This window comes from Callorhinchus milii, unplaced genomic scaffold, assembly GCF_018977255.1.
Source record: "Callorhinchus milii isolate IMCB2004 unplaced genomic scaffold, IMCB_Cmil_1.0 Scaffold5, whole genome shotgun sequence".
NCBI lineage: Eukaryota > Metazoa > Chordata > Chondrichthyes > Chimaeriformes > Callorhinchidae > Callorhinchus > Callorhinchus milii.
In genome coordinates this window covers 64344593-64363636 of record NW_024704746.1, presented here as the reverse complement: position 1 = coordinate 64363636, position 19044 = coordinate 64344593, and the positions used below count along the sequence as shown (strand labels likewise).

General features: G+C 42.4%; 1 protein-coding gene across 1 annotated transcript in view; it reads left to right on the top strand.

Moving 5' to 3' along the window:
* Positions 1-287: 287 nt before the first annotated feature.
* lrguk (leucine-rich repeats and guanylate kinase domain containing) overlaps positions 288-19044 on the top strand; it is a 42232-nt gene continuing 23475 nt past the window's right edge. The window contains exons 1-9 of the mRNA XM_007890837.2: positions 288-613; positions 2606-2713; positions 3709-3790; positions 6608-6708; positions 9082-9163; positions 11578-11702; positions 13344-13487; positions 14907-14987; positions 15682-15768. Of these exons, the coding sequence (XP_007889028.2) occupies positions 314-613; positions 2606-2713; positions 3709-3790; positions 6608-6708; positions 9082-9163; positions 11578-11702; positions 13344-13487; positions 14907-14987; positions 15682-15768 (1110 nt within the window). The 5' untranslated portion in view covers positions 288-313. The remainder of the gene's footprint in view (positions 614-2605; positions 2714-3708; positions 3791-6607; positions 6709-9081; positions 9164-11577; positions 11703-13343; positions 13488-14906; positions 14988-15681; positions 15769-19044) is intronic.

Here is a 19044-nt window from a genome sequence, read left to right as displayed (position 1 = left end):
GGGGGAGGAGGAAGGAAAGACGTCCGGGGGGTGAGCGGAAGTGACCGTTTCCAAGAGCAACGGTTGCTATGCACAAGATGGCGTCGCATCACAGGAGGCGGCGAAGCGTTTGAGGCGAAGCCCCGGAGAGAGAGAGAGAGGGAGAGAGAGAGAGGGTTCAGATAGATAGATAGATAGATAAAAAAAAAGGAGTTGAACCACGACCGTGTTTTTGTTTAAAAAATTAAAACAAAATAACTCCCGTCGTCGTCGTCGTGGTAGTGGTGGTGGTGTTTTTTTTCGTGGGGGGGCGTGGGGGAGGGGAGAGGGAAACATGGGGGACTTGATACCCATCTCGCCCGTGTACACCCCGTTGCCCTCTCGGCCGGTGATGGACGAGAAGACGGTGGTGGAGATCCTGCGGGAGATCCTGGCCGAGGTGGTGCGGGGCACGGCCCAGGAGTCGGTGGAGGACATGACCATGCTGATGGCCGAGGACATCCTGAACCTGCTGGTGGACGAGTACTCCAAGGAGGTGGAGAAGCAGTTCATGGAGGAGCTCAAGGACTTGAACCTGAGCAGCAGCGAGTCCTCCAGCTCCGATTTCGAGGTCTTCCAGGACCAGGTGGTCCAAGTGAGTTTTATATAATAATAATAATAATAATAATCCTCGCATTTGATAGAGCGCTTTTCACGTCGGGAGGACGTCCCAAAGCGCTTCACAGAACACACTGTAAAGTGAATTGACTGTATATTTGTGGGCGAACGCGGCGGCCAATTGCGCACAGCAATGTCCCACAAACAGTCGTGGATTGATAATGACCAATTTATTATTGCTTTTGGTTTTGGAGGGATTATTATTAGGCTCTGTGTGGAGTAAGGAAACTTGCCCAAGGTTTCGCCCTCTGCCTGGGATTGAACTCAGGTCTCTCGCTCGCAAAGCGAGTGCTCTAACCACTGAGCTACAGGACTCCTTATACAAAAGAAGGAAGGAAGAGAAAGGAGGGGGGGGTGGGGGGAAAGAAAGAGAGTGAGAGAGAGAGAGACACACACACACACAATGATAATTAATCCTGGCGTTTGAGACAGCGCTTTGTCGACAATAACTCATGAGCCGCCGGTGTAAATTCCGCGAGTGGTAATAGTTTGGAGGGTAAAGATGGATCCGGGCTGCGCCATCGCACTGCGGCCATGTCCCGCGGCGGTCCCTCGCCCGCTGTTGTTATCCGGGAGAAGGCTGGCGTCACAAGCGAGAGAGGACTTGGGTTCAATGAGTTGTTTAGTTGAAAAGGAAGGTTTTCAGGCGGGGACTTGAAAAAGGGGGAGAGAGGGGACAAGGCGGAGGGATTGTTCTACACTGGGGGTCGAACCGGGTGTCTAGATTGAGCACTGGTTCGGTGTGTCTGAGGGAGAGCCCAGGGGGGTTGAGGAGTTCAGATCCACTGGATCTTCGAGACGTCTCAAAGCGCTTCACTAGAATACACTGTCAGGTGAATCGACTGTATGTTTTGAGGGTGAAACGCAGCAGCCAATTGCACACAATAATAATTTGGCCTCTCAATTCACAAACAATCGTAGATTGAGTGACCAAATTTTTTTTTTTTTTAAGTGATTATTACCCCCAGAAAAGCGATCTGCCAATCGACTAACAACCGAGTTCCTACTTACTGCTAGGGAAATGGAGGCGTGTGGAGTAAAGAAACTTGCCCAATGTTTCGCCCTGCCCAGTAATCGAACCCAGGTTCTCTCGCTTGCGAGGCGATTGCTCTAACCACTAAGCTGCCGGACTCCAATTTAGATGGAGAGAATTTTTTGTGTCAGCTGAGTGTATTCCCATCCCCAACTCAACGATCCTCTTGCCTTGTATTCTCTCCCTAAACGTATGAAGATAATGAAGCGCACCTCAAGAATAGCTGCCCATTCTCCCTCTTCAACCCTTTTTTTTTTGGTCAGCCGGGTGCCTGACACATGCGGAAACCCATCACCTTGCTTAAGGGTACTCAAACCGAGCTGAGAATTCCATGCATGCCACCTACACATGGAAATCCCAGAGATAGACTGTTGGAATGGAATGCGCTCTCTCCCTGGAGGAACGCATTCTGACCTAATTCCAGAAAATATTAGGCCCAGGTTGGGAAGAGGCCAGGCTTGGGTACCCCAGAGTGTACGTTGGGATAACTGCTGGAGTCTAACCAGCTAAAACCATATAGCCTGCCATTGATTTCACTGTTTGGCAAGCTTTCCCGTTGCTTGACCAGCTAGGACCAACCTACCCGTTCGGCTTTGGCTTGCCAACCTTTGTAGGGTTTACAGGAGGTGAGTGGGATGACTCCCTAGCCCCGGTGACTGGTCAGGCTGTCCTGGAATACCGTGGACCTGCCTGGTTCAGGAACCGGACCAACGAGACCATCACAGAGGGCTGGCTTGGTTCCGAAATTCCTTTGCCAAGCACGTCACCTTGGAGCAGCAAGCTAATCTGGATTGCTTTTGCAATAGTGACTTGTCGAAGTTTCAACTGTGAACTTTCATTTTGTAATTTATTTTTGAACCTATTGAGATTCCAATTCAAAAATGTTTTTGTGAAGAGAAGAGATCTGGAGTTATTGAAATGGATCTTGTTTTACAGCAAATATTTGATGGTAGATTGACAAAAGAACTAATAAATGAGGGATTGTCAAATTTGAGCCACTCAGCTTCTGGCCAGGAACAGGTCTACCTCAATCTCTCCCTGCCTGTAAGTACATATTCATTTTCCTGGGGATAATTGAATTGTATATGATGTGGTGGAAATATTTAACTGAATATGAAGCATGGTTAGTAAGCAGAATGGTTAACTATAATTAAAGTCATCTCTCTTTATGGATCTGTTTACATATTTGCTTTGAAGTGTTGAATCTCTCAATCGCCCATGTGACAAGTAGGTATTTGCATCAATAGCTGGTTTACAGCTGATCAGCTGTTTTTTTCTCTAAAACACATGGAAACCATGCTGACTAGTATCCCCGCTAAACATAGCCCATGAAATTTCTGTTTGTCTGGAATAGAGTGTCCACTCTCTCCCTGGAGGGAAACTCTCTGCTTGCTCAATCGTAGAAAGCATTAGTCACAAGACGGGGGGGTACCTCAGAAACCGCTTTGCGGTCGGTACTGCAGGAGTTTAACCAGCTGAACCTCTAGCTTGCCATTGCAAATACTGATTGAAAAGCCTCCTGCTGCTTGTTCAGCCAAGACTACCCTACCTATTAGAACTTTGGCTTGCCAGGTTAGCAGATGAGTAAAAGGAAGCACTGCCAGAAAATTATGGAATTTCATTTTGATTTAGGTAGGTAAATACAATACAAAATTACATTTGTATAGCTCCTATCACTCCAAGAGGCTGTCCCCCATGAAAGGTGTTTCTAAATGCAAGTTGTTGTTTTTATAGACAGGTAAATGGGACTGAAAGCAATGCTCCTTGAAAGAGTCAGCTGGGCCAAATGGCCTTCTTCTTTGTGAATTTCTATGATTCTATGGACAGCAGGAAGCAGGCATATTCGAGCAGCATATTTTTGGTCTGCCATGCTGCTTCCTACCCTGTCATAAAACGACCAGGTAGCCTAAACCAGGTTATTCCATATATAGAAGATTGTACCCTATTTCTGACTGTAGTTGGAGCATCTCATAAATAGCTACACATCATTTTAATGTCCAGGCTATCTTTGCAAATAAGCCCTCTTTTCTGTTTTGCAGGATCTTGAGTTAATCGATGTATCTATTCTTTCGGAGTACAATTTCATTCAGAACATTGACATTTCTAACAACAAAATTACGGGTATGTGGATGTATATAAAAAAAATTCTACGGTAGCCACAATGTTCACAATAATAATAATAATCATAATACATGCATGGAAGCACAACATAATAAAGAGGTTGGGGAGGGGTGGGCAAGACCGAATACATTTTGATGACTTCTCACACTTTGGCTGCCAGCTGTGGCAGATGGTGAGCAGTATTTACCCACAAATAGGGATGGAAACTTGAAGGGAAAGATATCACAGAGCTGGGTTCTCTCACGAAAAAATTGTAAACACACCAAGTTCTGACTTGGACAGATATCACTGTTTTATTTCCTCCAATGGCTTTTCCTTTCACATGGTTACCCACAGCGTACCTCAGTCCCCTCTTTTTCCTCATCTGCACATTCCCCATTAATGATATCATTCTCAAACATGAATTTAGTTTCCCGGGTTTCCACATGTATGTGGGTCACACCCAAATGTACCACTGCCTGGCAGACATCCTGGATGAACCTCAACTTTCTTCAAATAAACATGAGCAAGGTGGACACCATCCATCCACCTTGGCTCCCATTACTGCCTCCTTGCTTCTAGCTCTGATGTCCTCAATCTTCTCTCTCTCAAATTCACTGAACCAGAGCGCAACCTTGGTGTTTGGGTCAAACCTCAACTCTCTTCCTTCAATCACATCCAGTCCCTGAACATCACCGCTGTCCTATGTCTTCCCTCCATCACCTGCCTCCATCCCCAGTACCACCATGTCAGAAAGCTTGCCATTCACTTGCAGGATAGGTGGCCTTGGAAGACTACAAAATGGAGGCAATTGGAGCAATTGAGAAGGTAACATGCTCAGAATTCTTAAATTCATCAAAATTGTCATGTACCTCGGACAATATAAGGAGAGATACACCCACCCTCTGTCTGGTCAACACACTCACATTATCCATCCTTCTTCCTATCATGTCTGTCAAGTTAAATCTATGTGTAAGAGGCTATATAAGTGCAAGTTGTTGGATACATGTACACCAAATGGTGTGTCTCAATCATCCCTTCCTCTTGTATTGCCTCAAATTGCTGGTCAGCAACAGCCTAGGACTATATTCTGTTTTCTTCAGATTGAATATTAAGCTTTTGCCTGTTATACGCACAGATGTTTTGTGTAGAATTCCCCCTGTGGTACATCATGAAGTTCCACTTCACTGATCTTATGAATGGGGAAGCGTTGGCTGTGAGAAGTTTTCTCCGTTAATATTATTACAAATAAACTTCTACATAGGTCATGGAAAATCACTCCAGCACTTGTGGTCAGGTGGTTTTCAGGATTTTTTACATTACCTCAAAAATTCAATCAGTTCTATGCTATTAAACCAATGGTAATTACAGAACTGTACAACAGTTATATCTATGCTGTAAATCACCTCGATAATAATTCTGTGTCATGTACTTATATGCAGAGCAGTCAAATTTGAGTTCTTTCACTCAACTAACTAATGGGTTCATGGATACTTTTCTGATGCATTACCGATCCGCAATGCTAATGTCCTTCTTTATTATAGCAAATGTTATATCACTCTTAAATCTGAATTTAATTGAAAGAGAAATATTTTATTTGGAATAGAGTGAAAAAGACACATCAACAAATCAACCATTATAAACAAATGTAATAAAATATGTTTTGCTTGGGTTTCTAATGAAGTGCTACTATAAACATTTGAAATGAAAAGTTACACTGAGGACAATTACCATTCAAGCTAGTATTCCATTAATTTAAAAACAATTGATCCCAATCTGTTATACGAAGCAATAGAACACTTCCCTCAAGGAGACAGGAAAGCACCAGTAGCAGAATCTCGGGGAAAGCTCTCCTTTTGGGCACAAGGAATGAAAAGTAAAGAAAGAAATGTTGGAAAAATACAATGATAAATCAAGCTGCCTGCATTGTACTGTAGAGACCTAAACTCAATCAGATCCAAGTAATTAATATTGCCTCCTACTCACAACATAATCAGCAACTTATTAGAACATGGAATTCTTTGTCACAACTAGCTGTTGCGGTTGAGATAATAACATTTGGAAGGGAACCGGATAAACATTTGAAGAGGAAAAATATAAAAAAAAGCATGAGGAAAGGGGGAGTAGAGTAGCTAACAACAGTGAATGAGCTGGCACCAATTTAGATTTGATGACCTGATGGTCTTCTATGCTATAATTTCCACGATTCGTTTCTCTAAGACAGTATAGTGAGGAAAGCCTGAAGTAACCTACGTTGCTATCTCGCGGACCAGTTTCCCTCCTGCTTGCTGTGCTCCTGTTCCCACTGATTTTCGATTGATTTTCAAAGAAAATTTGCGTTTTGTCCACAAAACACAAGAGCCAATCCACTTTAGATTGTATCCTGTGAAGCCTTGAGACGTCTCAACAGCGTAATAAGGCATAATAATCCTTTAAAGCAAGGATTATTATTTGTTTATATTCCATTGAATATTGGAATGTGACAAAACGTTCTCCTTTCCATGACCTATGAATGGAGAGCAAGTTACCAAGGAAATAACTGGGTACATTGAAATTGTAATCGTTGTGGCAATTGGTAATAAAAACGCGGCTTTGCAAGCCCTGCTTGCAGGTCACCTCCAACTTTTGAGGACCTCTTGAAACTTCCAATGCGGTGATAACTATATTGCTTATGTTGCTTGAACTAATTGTATTATGAAGTAGTTCAAGCAATAAACAAATTAGTCGAATCTTAATAAAATGTGTTTGAAGAAATTTCTACTGTAGCTCACAGTGAACTGTGTCAATCAACCTCTTTGTTTTTCAAGTTGTGAGTCAACATTGATTTTTGGTTTATAGATATGTCCTGGGTCAACCATATGCCACACCTGTTGCAGCTGAATGCCTCCGAAAATGAACTGACTTCTTTCTTTCAATTCAAGCCACCCAAACATCTTAAGGTAAGCAATTGAGCAAATCTGAAAAGGTGACAGGCTGCACTGAGGATAGGACTTGATGAAATAAAGGAGACACAAAATGTCTCTTAGTTTTTAACCTTAATAATAATAATAATCTTTGCATTGTCTTAACATTTTAATTTCATCTTAATTTGTAAGCCATTTTTTTCCACAATTCTTAAAAGAGAATTTATCTTCCAAAATTCTGCTTGAAACTAGATTTTAAAGCAATGGACTTAAAGAGTAAGAGCATGAAAAATTTCAGACCTTGCCTATCTTTACAAATATTTCAAAAATCTTTTACAGTGTGAAAATGCTATGTGTTTTACGTAGTTACAGATAGGAAGTAGTTTTTTAAGAGTGAATCATTTTCTAATTATGAATAATTTTATTGTACAATAAGAATTAAATTATTGGATAAATCAGTTTGTTTGATTCCAAATCAATCATTTCTTCCGTTGGAAAGTGGAGATTTTCCACAGCATCTTGTGATAGGAAATAGGTAATGCCTGTCTAAGGCTGATTCATTGTGTTAATTACAACTTACTGTTTGTGAAGTTTGCAAAGACTTTGCTAATTTAGTTTGCGTTTTCCTTCAAGCGTGTGAGTCTGGCAGAAGAATACAATTGTTTTTATTTTGCTCCTGCGACACACCTTCTCACACCAGCTGCTTAATTGCTAACAACACCCATGATTTCCTGATTGTATTTTTTCTATTGTTAATCCATTCAGAGTTTGTTTAGACTCCTTTAGTGCTGTTTACTGTTACTTACTGTACACTTTCCTTTTAGCTGTGTCCTTTAGTCCAGCCATTTCCTAGTCTCCTATACTGTTTCACCCTCTTTTGTCTCCTCAATTTCCCAGTTCAGATCCAAACCAAATTGTTTGCTACACTTGGTCGATTTGTTATTTCCTTGGGGTCTGTTGTGGTTTTCTCTTCACTCTAGCTGCTGTGAAACATCTCACCAGTGATTTTGACTCTGACTTTGAGTCTCTCTCTCCCCTGTTGCTAACCAGTTGTTCTTGGTTTGAGCCCTTTCTGGAATGTAATTTAAAATGTTTAAATCATCTTAAATACTGTGAGTTTAAAAATGTCCTTTTTGAATTTTTTTTATGTTTGGCTGCTGTTTATGTGCAATGGGATAGTCTTTCAGCTCTTTAAATGTTTGTGTACCATAACTAACAAAGTTTTTGTTGACAATAACAACACTATTACATTTGTATAGCCATCAATCCTTTTTTTTTGCTGATATATCTCTTTCTTGAGGGTGAACTTTATTCAACTCATTATTTTCCTTTACATTGTGACACAAGAGGTATAAAATGTCATTTCCCAGCCTGCAGTTCAAACCTGAATGTGGTCACAAGGAATGGATGGATGTGAGATACCAGTCAGCAAACATAAGCCTACATCTTTCATAAGATTGGATTTAGAGAGCAATTCAATATAATATTTTTTTTTTTATACAGTGTATAGGCAAATCCTGTAAAGTGCAGTACTATATGTTTTAAGGAGAATGTACAATTTAAAGTCAAAAGAGAAAAATAAATCAGTGATTGATGGTTGTCGCAGGAAAATATTTTTTGTTTTTAGTTTCCATTACAGCGAAAATCACTTGGGAGGATGTGTATGTGTGTGCTTATATTTTCTTGGCTCAAACCATCCCTGAGGTCCATATAGTCTATTGCTGAGGTCGCATATTGGCTGCCCTCAAACATGCACAAATAATGGCAGCATCTGGACCATTCGGTTAGATGTCAGGACTAGTCAACCACCACCATCACTCATCCCGAATCAGTAACCCAGAAAAATATTTTTGACCCCATTGTTTTGCACTCAGCCATTATAGCATTTCAGTCCAGTGGCATCGTACAGATCAATTATGCAAACAATGGCTATATGTGGTTTGGCTAACATTCCAGACTGCAAGTGCAAAGCTTATAATCATGATCTGAATTTGAGGTGGCAGCCTCTTGCATCTTTAAAGAAAAATATTTCCACAGTAGAATAGGGAAGGCACAATAGAAATTAATTGTTAAGTGCCATTGAAGTGGTAGGATACAGGTTGCTACTTTTGATTCCCATCCTTGTGAAAAGATGCCCAACCAGAGGGCTCGGTGTTATAACCTATCTGTTAACATTTTTTATTGGAAATGTCCTTTCGTGTCCAGCACTCAGGGTTTCAAATCTGTTCCTATCAAAAGCAATTGTTTATATTCGATCAATTATATGAAATATACAAATATTTTAATTTTTAAAAACATTTTAATGCACTGAATGAGGCTACAGCTGTCCAACTAAAACTGACTGAAAATAGGCAGAATGACAGTTTTATCCAAGCCAAATTCACTCACTTTTTCACATTTCCATTGCAGGAAGTGGATTTTTCCTACAACAACATATCTGAAATGGAGGATCTATCAGCCTATCAGTTTCTTTCTAAACTGATTTTGGACAGTATCCTTTACCTGTTTCAAATTATGGAAGTCACAGTCCATTATAACTGTGTTTTACTGCATTAAGAACCTAACAACTTGCTCGGCGAAAGAAGACCAAGGTCCATCCATCCAGTTCGCCTTCCACCATCGTGACATGCCCCAAACTATATAGTTAGTCAGACAGACAGGAAATGGCTTTTAAAATTGCCTTCAATTATAATTAGTTTTCCAGTTCCAGATCTGAGTTCTAATGGTGCAAGTGAACAATTCGCGGCTTCCTGGATATAAATGCAATAGATAGTATCTCATGAAGGCCTCCTGCTGAACACGAGTGACCTCAAATTCAGACTATATAACCGGATTTAGTGAATATGGACTGGCAGAGTAGAATGTAGTATTACTTGGGGGTCTTGAGGCTATAATTATAGACCTGAATTGACAGATTGTATAATAATGCCATTCATTTTAGTTCTGATTCAATCTGATACTTCCTTCGAGGACTGTATTTAATAACAAACAAAATAGTTTGTTCTCACTAATTTGACTATTCTCCCTATGTAATCTTATACTAACTATCTTACATTTATGCCCTTTAGTTTTGGACTTGCAAGTGGAAAATATCTATGAAAATCCACTCCATTAAATCCTTTCCAAATCTTAAGCGAAGCGAACCTATCTATCAGGTCCCCTCTCAATCATCCAGAGAGAAAAGTTGCAACCACGTTGCAGCTGTCAGTCTTTCTTGATAGTTGTATCCACTCATCCCTGGTAACGTGGATTCGAATGTGGGATTAATACGGTTTGAATATACAGCAACAACATTTGCACCGTTCATATTGAGATAGTGTCTAAAAGCACTTCACAGGCTGAGATCTTGAGCCTAAGGAAGGTGGGGGAGGGGGGAGGGTAAGGTGTCCAAAAGCACAGTTAAAAAGACAGGTACTTCTGTTAATTCCTTTTCGTCTCTATTAATTGACCATTCCATTTATCTATCTAATAAGGAGAGAATCATCCTTTAACGATATTGCAAATTTCCTGACACTAAAGTCATATCCTGTTAAATGCACAATTCGTTTGTCAAGAAATATTGCATCTTGAATTTCTATAGACTGCTTGTATAACAAAGTAGCAAATTGTACCTCAAACACAATTTATCTTTCATGCCACAACGGAATTAAAGTGACAAATGATGTACATAAAATATGCTTTACAAGAAGTTGTTAGCCAGCACACTATGATTGACATGTATTTATTAGGTTGAAAATATTCAGCGCGTTGCTGAGCAATGAAGATAGAGATAATTGGGCAGATTTTGTGCTTAGATCAGGATTATAGATTTTAAGTGGATCACAGATTTTATATATTGGGAATGAGTGGGAAGTAGTTTAGCATATTGGATCAGAATTATCCATGAATTAGGTAGACATTTTTACCCTGAGTCAGCTGAATAATGGTCATGCTTTAAACCTTGGAAACGGCTGGCACTTTGTCATCTTGCTTCCACTTTACACCATTTATTACAGCTGCAGATGACGGAATGTCACAGTGATTGTAATTCTGGAGTACTTAACTCACAACCAGGACACCAACGTTTTCCTGGCTTCCCCTTACGGGTTGAGTCCACCACGATTTCTTCCAAAACTTTCCGTGACCGCATCACCCCCCCATCCTCGCCCGGCTCCACTGGCTCCCCATCCCCCAGAGGATAGAATTCAAAATCCTCGTCCTCACTTACAAGGCCCTCCATGGCCTTGCTCCCTCTTACATCTCTGACCTGTTTGACCCCCTATCAACCTGTCCGCTCCCTCCGTTCAGCAGGCTCCGGCCTGCTCCAGGTCTCCCGCTCGACCCATCACCAGCCGGACTTTTAGCCTCTCTGCCCCCACTCTTTGGAACTCCATCCCACAATTCCTTTGCCTCGCTCCCTCTCTTGCCTCCTTCAAGGCACGACTCAAGACCTTCCTTTTTTACAGTGCCTTCAGCCTCCCTCCTACCCGCTCTCCCCTCCTTCATCCCAATCCTGCCCCCAAACTCGTGTCCTGACCCCTGACTATTCAGTGTCTTGAGACGTCCTCCTGACGTGAAAAATGCTTCACAAATGTAATCTTGTTGTTTTGTGGAAATTTATATTTTAAGGCAATGGCCTTGAGGCTAAAACTGTAACACTATCTGACTCCAAATTGCAGAAATGCAAATCACCAAATCGCATTCCCTATAGGAGGCAATACTTTCCCTCAATTATAATGTTGAGTAATCGAATAAAAGTATTTGCATTAGCAGGACTGATAACTAATTGGATCAATAACTATTGTGGTGTCCTGTAGCATAGTGGTTAGCGCATTCGCCTTGCAAATGAAAGGATTATTATTTTTGCTATAGTTATTGGACCAGATATTTGAAGCATATTTTCCTTATATCTGATCCGGTTCACAGATAATCAAATCTCTGAAATCAAAGGCTTGGAGAACTGCAATGGCCTCATATACCTAAGCCTGGCACATAACGACATTTATGAAATTACTGGCCTGGAAAATCTGCCAATTACATTTCTTTCTCTGGTAGGTTAATAAAGTTTTGATTTGTTCTTCTTTTGCTGTGCCCCAAAACTCTGGAGCACGCTTCCTCTATCCCTCCAGCTTGCCCCCTTCCTTCCCCACCTTCAGATCGCACCTGAAGACCTTCCTCTTCGATTCTGCCTACGGTCACCTTCCCAGCCTCGGCGTCGTGCTCCGCCACTGTCAAGCGCTGTGGGACGCTACCCTGCATTAGGGGTGCCATATAAATGCAAGTTGTTGTCTTTGTCATGTGTTTCACAACTCCCCTGCCACAGATGCAAGTCTTGGACATTGCTAGTGGCTCATAACGTTTCTGATGCTCCAAAGAAAGTTTTTAGTGGGAATCACGTATTGACGTACTTTATTTTATCAGACATGTTACAAAGGAATCCCCTTGCTCTGCGTCATTCAATGATTTCATCCACGCTCATTCAATAGATATACAGGAGACTCCACAGCAAGAAGATTGGCAAATGAATATACATCTAACATCAAGGCCGGTCTCAAGACCTTTCTCGTTGACCGTGCCTTCAGCTCCCCTCTCGACTCTCTACCCCCTCCTCGCTCCTTCCCTCCCCTCACCCTGACCATTTCCCCCCTGCTCGGGTCCTGACCCAACTGTACAGCGCCTTGGGACGTCCTCCCGACGTGAAAGGCGCTCTATAAATGGAATCTTGTTGTTGTTGTAATTGATTTTTTTACTACTTTTTTTTTACTACTGTCTCTGTTCCTGAGAGAGGCCTGCTTACAGACCTCTACCAAATGAGTTACGGCTCAGGTTAAAATATCCTCTTTGCATCCAAGGTGATGTCGCAGCCTTCACTCACTCTGTAACGGCTGGCTTGGTGCAATGCAGGCTGATAGCTGAGTGAAATGAGGGCAGAAAAATTGTGTTTGGTTGCATCACTGTAAATTGATTTTGTAAAAAAAAAACGTATGTACGCGTGAATTGGCTTCTGATTTTTCCGCCCTGGGTGAAAATGACTGACCTCTGTTTGATACCTTTCTCTGACAAAACAAATTGTGGGACCTGGCTTTTTGGGAACCTGAGAGACAAATCTGTATTGCTGCCGGTTTGTAGGCACGATGCGTTGAAGCATCAGCACGCCGTGATGCCATTCCTTAACTCTTAATGCAGTCGATTTAACAATTCCCCTGAATTTAATTTCTTGTTATTCCCCCAAAAGGTTTCACAAAAAGAAACCTTGCTGAGTACAGCAACAACAACAACAAGATTCCATTTCTATAGCTCATTTCGCATCGGAAGGACGTCCCAAGGTGCTGGACAGTGTACAGCATTTCAGACCCGAGCTGGGGTCAGGGAGGGAGAAGGGCGAGGAGGGGAAGGGGGCAGTGACCGATGGCATGGTCAAAGAGGAGGGTTTTGAGGCGGGACTTGAAGGAGGCTAAGGGGCGAGGCGGAGTGATTGAGGGCACTGAGAAATACAGAGATTCTTGACCGAAATCAACAACAACAACAACAAAATGGCCCTCATCTCCTGATTGCATTATTACAGTCCCCTTCATGCAGGGCAGTGTCTCGGAACTTCTAAATTTGGTCATTATCAGGAGATAACGGTCATTTTTAGAAATGACCTCAAGTGCCTGACATCCCCTTCTCATATAGTTCTAATCTCTTTACAGCGGGATAACCATCTCACAGACATACGTGAGCTGATGAAACTGGAATCCCTGCAGCAGATTGATTTGTCAAAAAATGAAATAAAATGCATGGGGGGCCTGGAGGACCATGACTTATTGCAAGTGATCAATCTGGAGGACAATCAGGTAACAAAGTGTGTGCAGACTAGCAATGTGCCACTCTTTGGTGATATGAAAATTTAGTGGGATTGCACTGATGTTATTTGCTCCATTTCTCAGCCAGTGTCCTCCTCTATAACCTGTCTTTCCAGGGCACTGCTGGTGACAGCACAGCCAGCCTGGCTCATTGGTAGGACCTGGAAGGGCAGACCAGTCACTGGGGACAGGGTGTCATCCCACACAGCTCCAGTTAACCCTGCAAGCCAAAGCCCTAATGGGTAGGGTAGTCCTAACTGGAAAAGCAGTGGGAAAGCTTGCCAGAAAGCAATATCAATGGCAAGCTATGCGGTTTTAGCTATACCCCATCGCACACTCTGGGACCCTAAGCTTGGTTCTTGCTAACCTGAGCCTAATATTTTCCGGAATTAGGTAAGCAGGATGCGCCCTCCAGGGAGAGAATGCGCATTCCATTGCAACAGCCTATTTCTGGGATCCATGTGGGATGCATGGAAATCTCAGCTTGGTTTGTGGCATGGTGATGGATTTCCGCATGAGTCAGACACCTGGCTGATCAAATTTTGTTTTAAAAAGTACCTGTGATGCAAGATTGTAGGACAGATTATTGCTGTAAGGACTAACTTCTTATCATTTTAGTCTTCCCCTTTCCCATCCTCCAACATCTAAAAATATAAGGTTCCCTTCAGCTGATATGAAAGGGCACAGAATTCAGATGAATTTGCAATTGGTGAATAAATGTTGACTAGTTACTGTGGGCACACACTGCACATAAAGTCTTTAGAGGCCACTGAAACCCTCATACACGCATTCTTAACATCGAGGCTTGACCATGCAAACTCCTTGCTTGTCGGCTTCCCCAACTCCTCCCTCCATAGACTGCAGATCATCCAGAACTCTGCAGCCCGTGTCCTCTCCCACACCAGGCTCTATGACCCTATCACCCCCATCCTCTTCTGACTCCACTGGCTTCCCATCACACAGAGGATGCAGTTCAAAGCCCTCCATTGCCTCGCTCCCCCTACCTCTGCGACCTTCTAATCCCCTACCATCCTGCCCGCTCCCGCCGCTCATCGGGCTCCGGCCTGCTTCACGTCCCCCACTTCGTCCGCCCCGCCAATGGCGGGCAGGACTTCTGCCACTCTGCCCCCTCCCTTTGGAACTCCATCCCGCAGTCCCTCCACCTCGCCCCTCCCTTGCATCCTTCAAGACCCATTCAGAGACCCTCCTCTTCGACCGTGCTTTCGAACACCCTGCTTCCCCCCCTGCCCAACACTCTCCCTGATCCTGACCTCCAGCTCGAGTCCAAAACACTGACTGCCTAGCGCCTTGGGACGTCCTCCGAACATGATAGGCGCTATACAATTGTAATTTTTTTTTGTAAAGCATTGCTCTTTATATTGTCACTGTATTGTTTTCTATTAACTACAGATCAGCGAATTGAATGAACTGCATCACATAGAAAAACTCCCATATCTGGAATTCCTGAACCTGCTTAACAACCCAATTCAGGTATGGGCCAGGCATAAGAAATTTACCAAAAATAGTTTGCTTTTGGTAAATGTATCAGAAGGATACCACTTAGCCACATGCAGAGTATTGTCATGTGTTCTAATGTCCGATGCGGAAGTGAAGTCAGAGTGTACAGTGCCCTTTGTGGAGGAGAACATCTATCTCAAAGCACTTGACGAAAATAAATACAATAAGCATCAAAATAAAGATTTAAAGATTTTTAACAAAAGGTACGGTTGAAGAGTCATAGGGGTGTTTTCAAGAATGAAAAAGAGGTAAATAAGGTCATGTAGTTTTGGGAAAGATTTCCAGAGGATAGAGAATGATGGCTGATATTCTGGTCACTTAGGATAGTATAGGAATGGAGAGCATTTCCTTTTTTCCTTCTATTTGTTCACATATTATCTTTATTCTTCTTTTGTGTATCTCACCTCTTGAGTCAGTAGGTTGTGCGTTGAAATCTCGTGTTGGGAGACGTTGAGCTCATGCTCTTAAGTTGACATTCCTGTGCGGTATTGGGAAGCGCCGCATTGTCTTTCAGATAAGGCGATAAACTGAAGGAACTGAATGCAAAGATTCTTATTATTCTGGCAGTTGCATAAAATATCTAAGGCCAATATAATAACTAGTTTAAAGCATGTCTGTGGGCCTCTCAGAGCTAAGCCAATTCTTTCTCATATTTTTCCTTGTTTAGGACAATCCAGATTATTGGCTAACTGCCCTTTTCAAGGCACCAAAACTCACTGAACTGGATCACAAAAAAGTGAAGATCACTGATAAGGTAAACTGAATACGTTTAATTACTATGACTGCTTTGCATTTTAATGATGGGTTCTTTCTTATGTGGTAATAGATATCAATCTGGCCCATTTGGTAGCACTATTGCCCTTGGATCAGAAGTTTGTGGGTTCAAGTCTTGGGTCGGAGATTTTGAAATCATTGTCGAGGATGGTAATCTAGTGCAGTTCGGGGAAGTGATGAACTGGGTTGGTGGAGATGCTGTCTTTGGATTCGGATGGGATGTTAAAAAGAAAGGGGAGTTTCTGCTGGTGTTCTGGCTAACAATTCTCCAGTTAAATAGGTTTATTCACCTTCTGGCTTTTTATGGGATAATGTTGTGTCCAAATAGCTTGCCATATTTGCCAACCGTTACATAGTCACTACATTTAATAGTAATTACTGTAAAACATTTTGACGTGATATAGCACTGATTCAGATGCAAGGATTATTAATAGCATTCTTTCAATCTGCTGTTCTCATTTCCCAGACAGAATCCATTATTCTTATCTGATCACAGCTTCGGCTACAGGTTGAAACTGTCTTACTGTGCTTCTGGTGCTTTCACCACAGGGCTAAAAGAGTAGCAGAGAGTTCTCCATTACTGTTGATATGATTGATGGACTCTCCATCATATATTTAATCATCTCTTAAGGGCATCATTAATTGGGTCCGAATATCTTTAGCCCATGATTTGGAGATCATCAGAATTTTAGGATAAAGCATGTGTTTCTTTATGCAATTTATGTGTGTGTGTATATAGACAGAACATTGAATGCCACGAGTGGCTTACATGACTAGTTGAGATTCTTCATTATTCCAGTGTGGAGTGCTGGGTGTATAATTTTCCTTTCAAATTTTGGCTTATTGTCTCAAGTTGTCATTAACTTTTGACTGAGTTTCAGTAAAACTGTCTAGTTCAGTGATATTCTGAGCAAGATAGTTTTACTGGGAAGACTTCAGGCAATGTGTTAAAAGAAGGTAGGGGTTAGGGTATGATAACTTTCTGCAGCTAAACATGGACAAGATGGAAGCTATCTCCGTTGTCTCCCATCAACCTCTTCTCTCCTGAGGCTCTGGCCTCCTTAACCTGCCAGGCCTATTTTCAGACTCAGTGAACTTGTGCATCTGCTTCAATCCCCACATTGGTTCCCTGACCAGAACTGTTTTTCCTCCACCTCTGCCGCATTGCCTGCCTTGACCATATGTCAAGGAAAAAAACTTTTCGAGTTCCAATCAAACACAGCCACTGTTTGCAACCAGCATGGTGTTTATTAAACTCCAGGATCCGTCCAAGTTCCCGATGGGCAAGTAGGCACAATCAATCAATTCATTAACAGAACAATACTACCGTGTAATCCCTCCTCGTGGTCGTCTACTTCTGCCTTCTAGCTCTCAGTCTTCCATCCACGATAGGTACTGTCCTGGGCGCCGATCTTGGTCTGGCACGGTGTCTTAAGCTTGTGTCCATCCAAACATGGTGCGGACATTAGGTCACCTGGCCAAAATCATGCTGGGTTCACGTAAACATCTCATGGGGTGTACGTGCCTCACACACACAAACACACTGTCCTTGAGACAGTCCGTTATCTTGTGTACTTGCAGGGCAGTAGTACACATCTTGTCCTTGAGACACTCACGTGATCCTGGGTGTAAACTCATGAGTTTCAGTCCAGTTGCCCCCCCACACTTAACTTAAAAGTTAACCCGTTCGCAACATCTATTATGATTCTAACATTGTACAAAAAGTGTAAATTCTAACACATATCTCATACTCAACGCTGCTGAAATGCTCATCCACACTTTCATCACCTCCCGCTCCACCATTCACAAAGTCCAGTTGATTCCAAATTCCGCCAGCCTTTTCCTTTTTCTTACCAAACTCTGCACTCCAAAGGGCCAGCTCTTGACAGACTCTAATGGCTCTCTGTCACAGAACAGATCTCACACTTACCTACAAATCACTTCATGTCCTAGAACCTCCTTAACTCTCCACCCTGCTCATACCGCCCCCTTCACTCAGCCAGCTTGGGCCTTCTGCGCATCTTCGATTTTCGAAGAGAAAGATCGGTACTTCCAACATTGTATTGGAGTGTCAGACTACATGAGTTCCAAGTACCGACATGGCACTTAAACCCACAACCTTCTGTCCGAAGCGTGCTACCAAATGAGCAAGGCTGACATAAGAACTAACGTTTCTCATAGTTTTAGCCCTTAAACCATTGCTTTCAAATTGAATATCAATAATAATAATCCTTGCATTTGATATACAGTACTATACAAAATTACATTTGATAAGCGCCTTATCATGTTGTTGAGACATCGCAAAGCGCTTTGCATAATATAGTGTAAAGTGAATTGACTGTATATTGTGTGGTTGAAATGTTTGTGCAGAATTTTGGGAATTCCTTAAATTATAAATTTTTGAAAAAGTCCAATTATTTTTCTCCCCAAGGCCACATGCCTCCCTGTAGCTGGTCTGGCCTCTCTTGGCTAGGGTCTGGGTCCAAGCACTGCTTGCCATCCAGAGAACCCGCCAAAGTGGCCATGTGTGAGCCAAGACAGTGAGTGTCAGTAGCTCACTCAACTGAAGAAACAGCAAGCCTGACCTATCCCCACTCAGCTAATACATACACACAACCAATACAGGTTCCAGGAGGAGGAATCCTGGCTGTGTTTTCCCCTCCCTAACCCTGGGAACACCAGGGTTAATTTAGCCATATGCAATCCTGGCTGAGGCCAACAGACTCAGCACGGACTAGCATGTGAACCAATGAGTTTGTGGTCTGAAAGCTGCAGCTCTATCCAGTTCACCTTTAAATTTTGGAGGTCAATTTCATCCATATTCTGACTGAAATTTTAAAATGTTACCCAAACTTAATTTTTAAGACTGGTAAATAGTACCAAAGAACAGGTGTCAGTGGCAGCAATATGGCCTAGAAGTCAGAAAGATGTGGGTTCAAGCCCCACGTTGGGACTTGGAACTCATATTGTGTAGGTTGACACTCCAATGCAATATTGGATGTGCCGTCCTTCAGATGAGACATTGAACCTAATTTCTGTCTGCCTGTTCTGGTGGACTTTAACAATCCCATGGCACCATTTGAAAAGAAGGGAGTTTCTCCCAGTGTCTTGGCCAGCAATCCCCCAAATAAAATTGGTCATTCACTTCACGGCTGTTTGTGGGACATTCATTGCAAATTGGCTGTCGAGTGCACCTACAGAATACACAGTCATTGTACTTGTATCCTGTGAAGTGCTTTGAAACTTCCTCCTGATG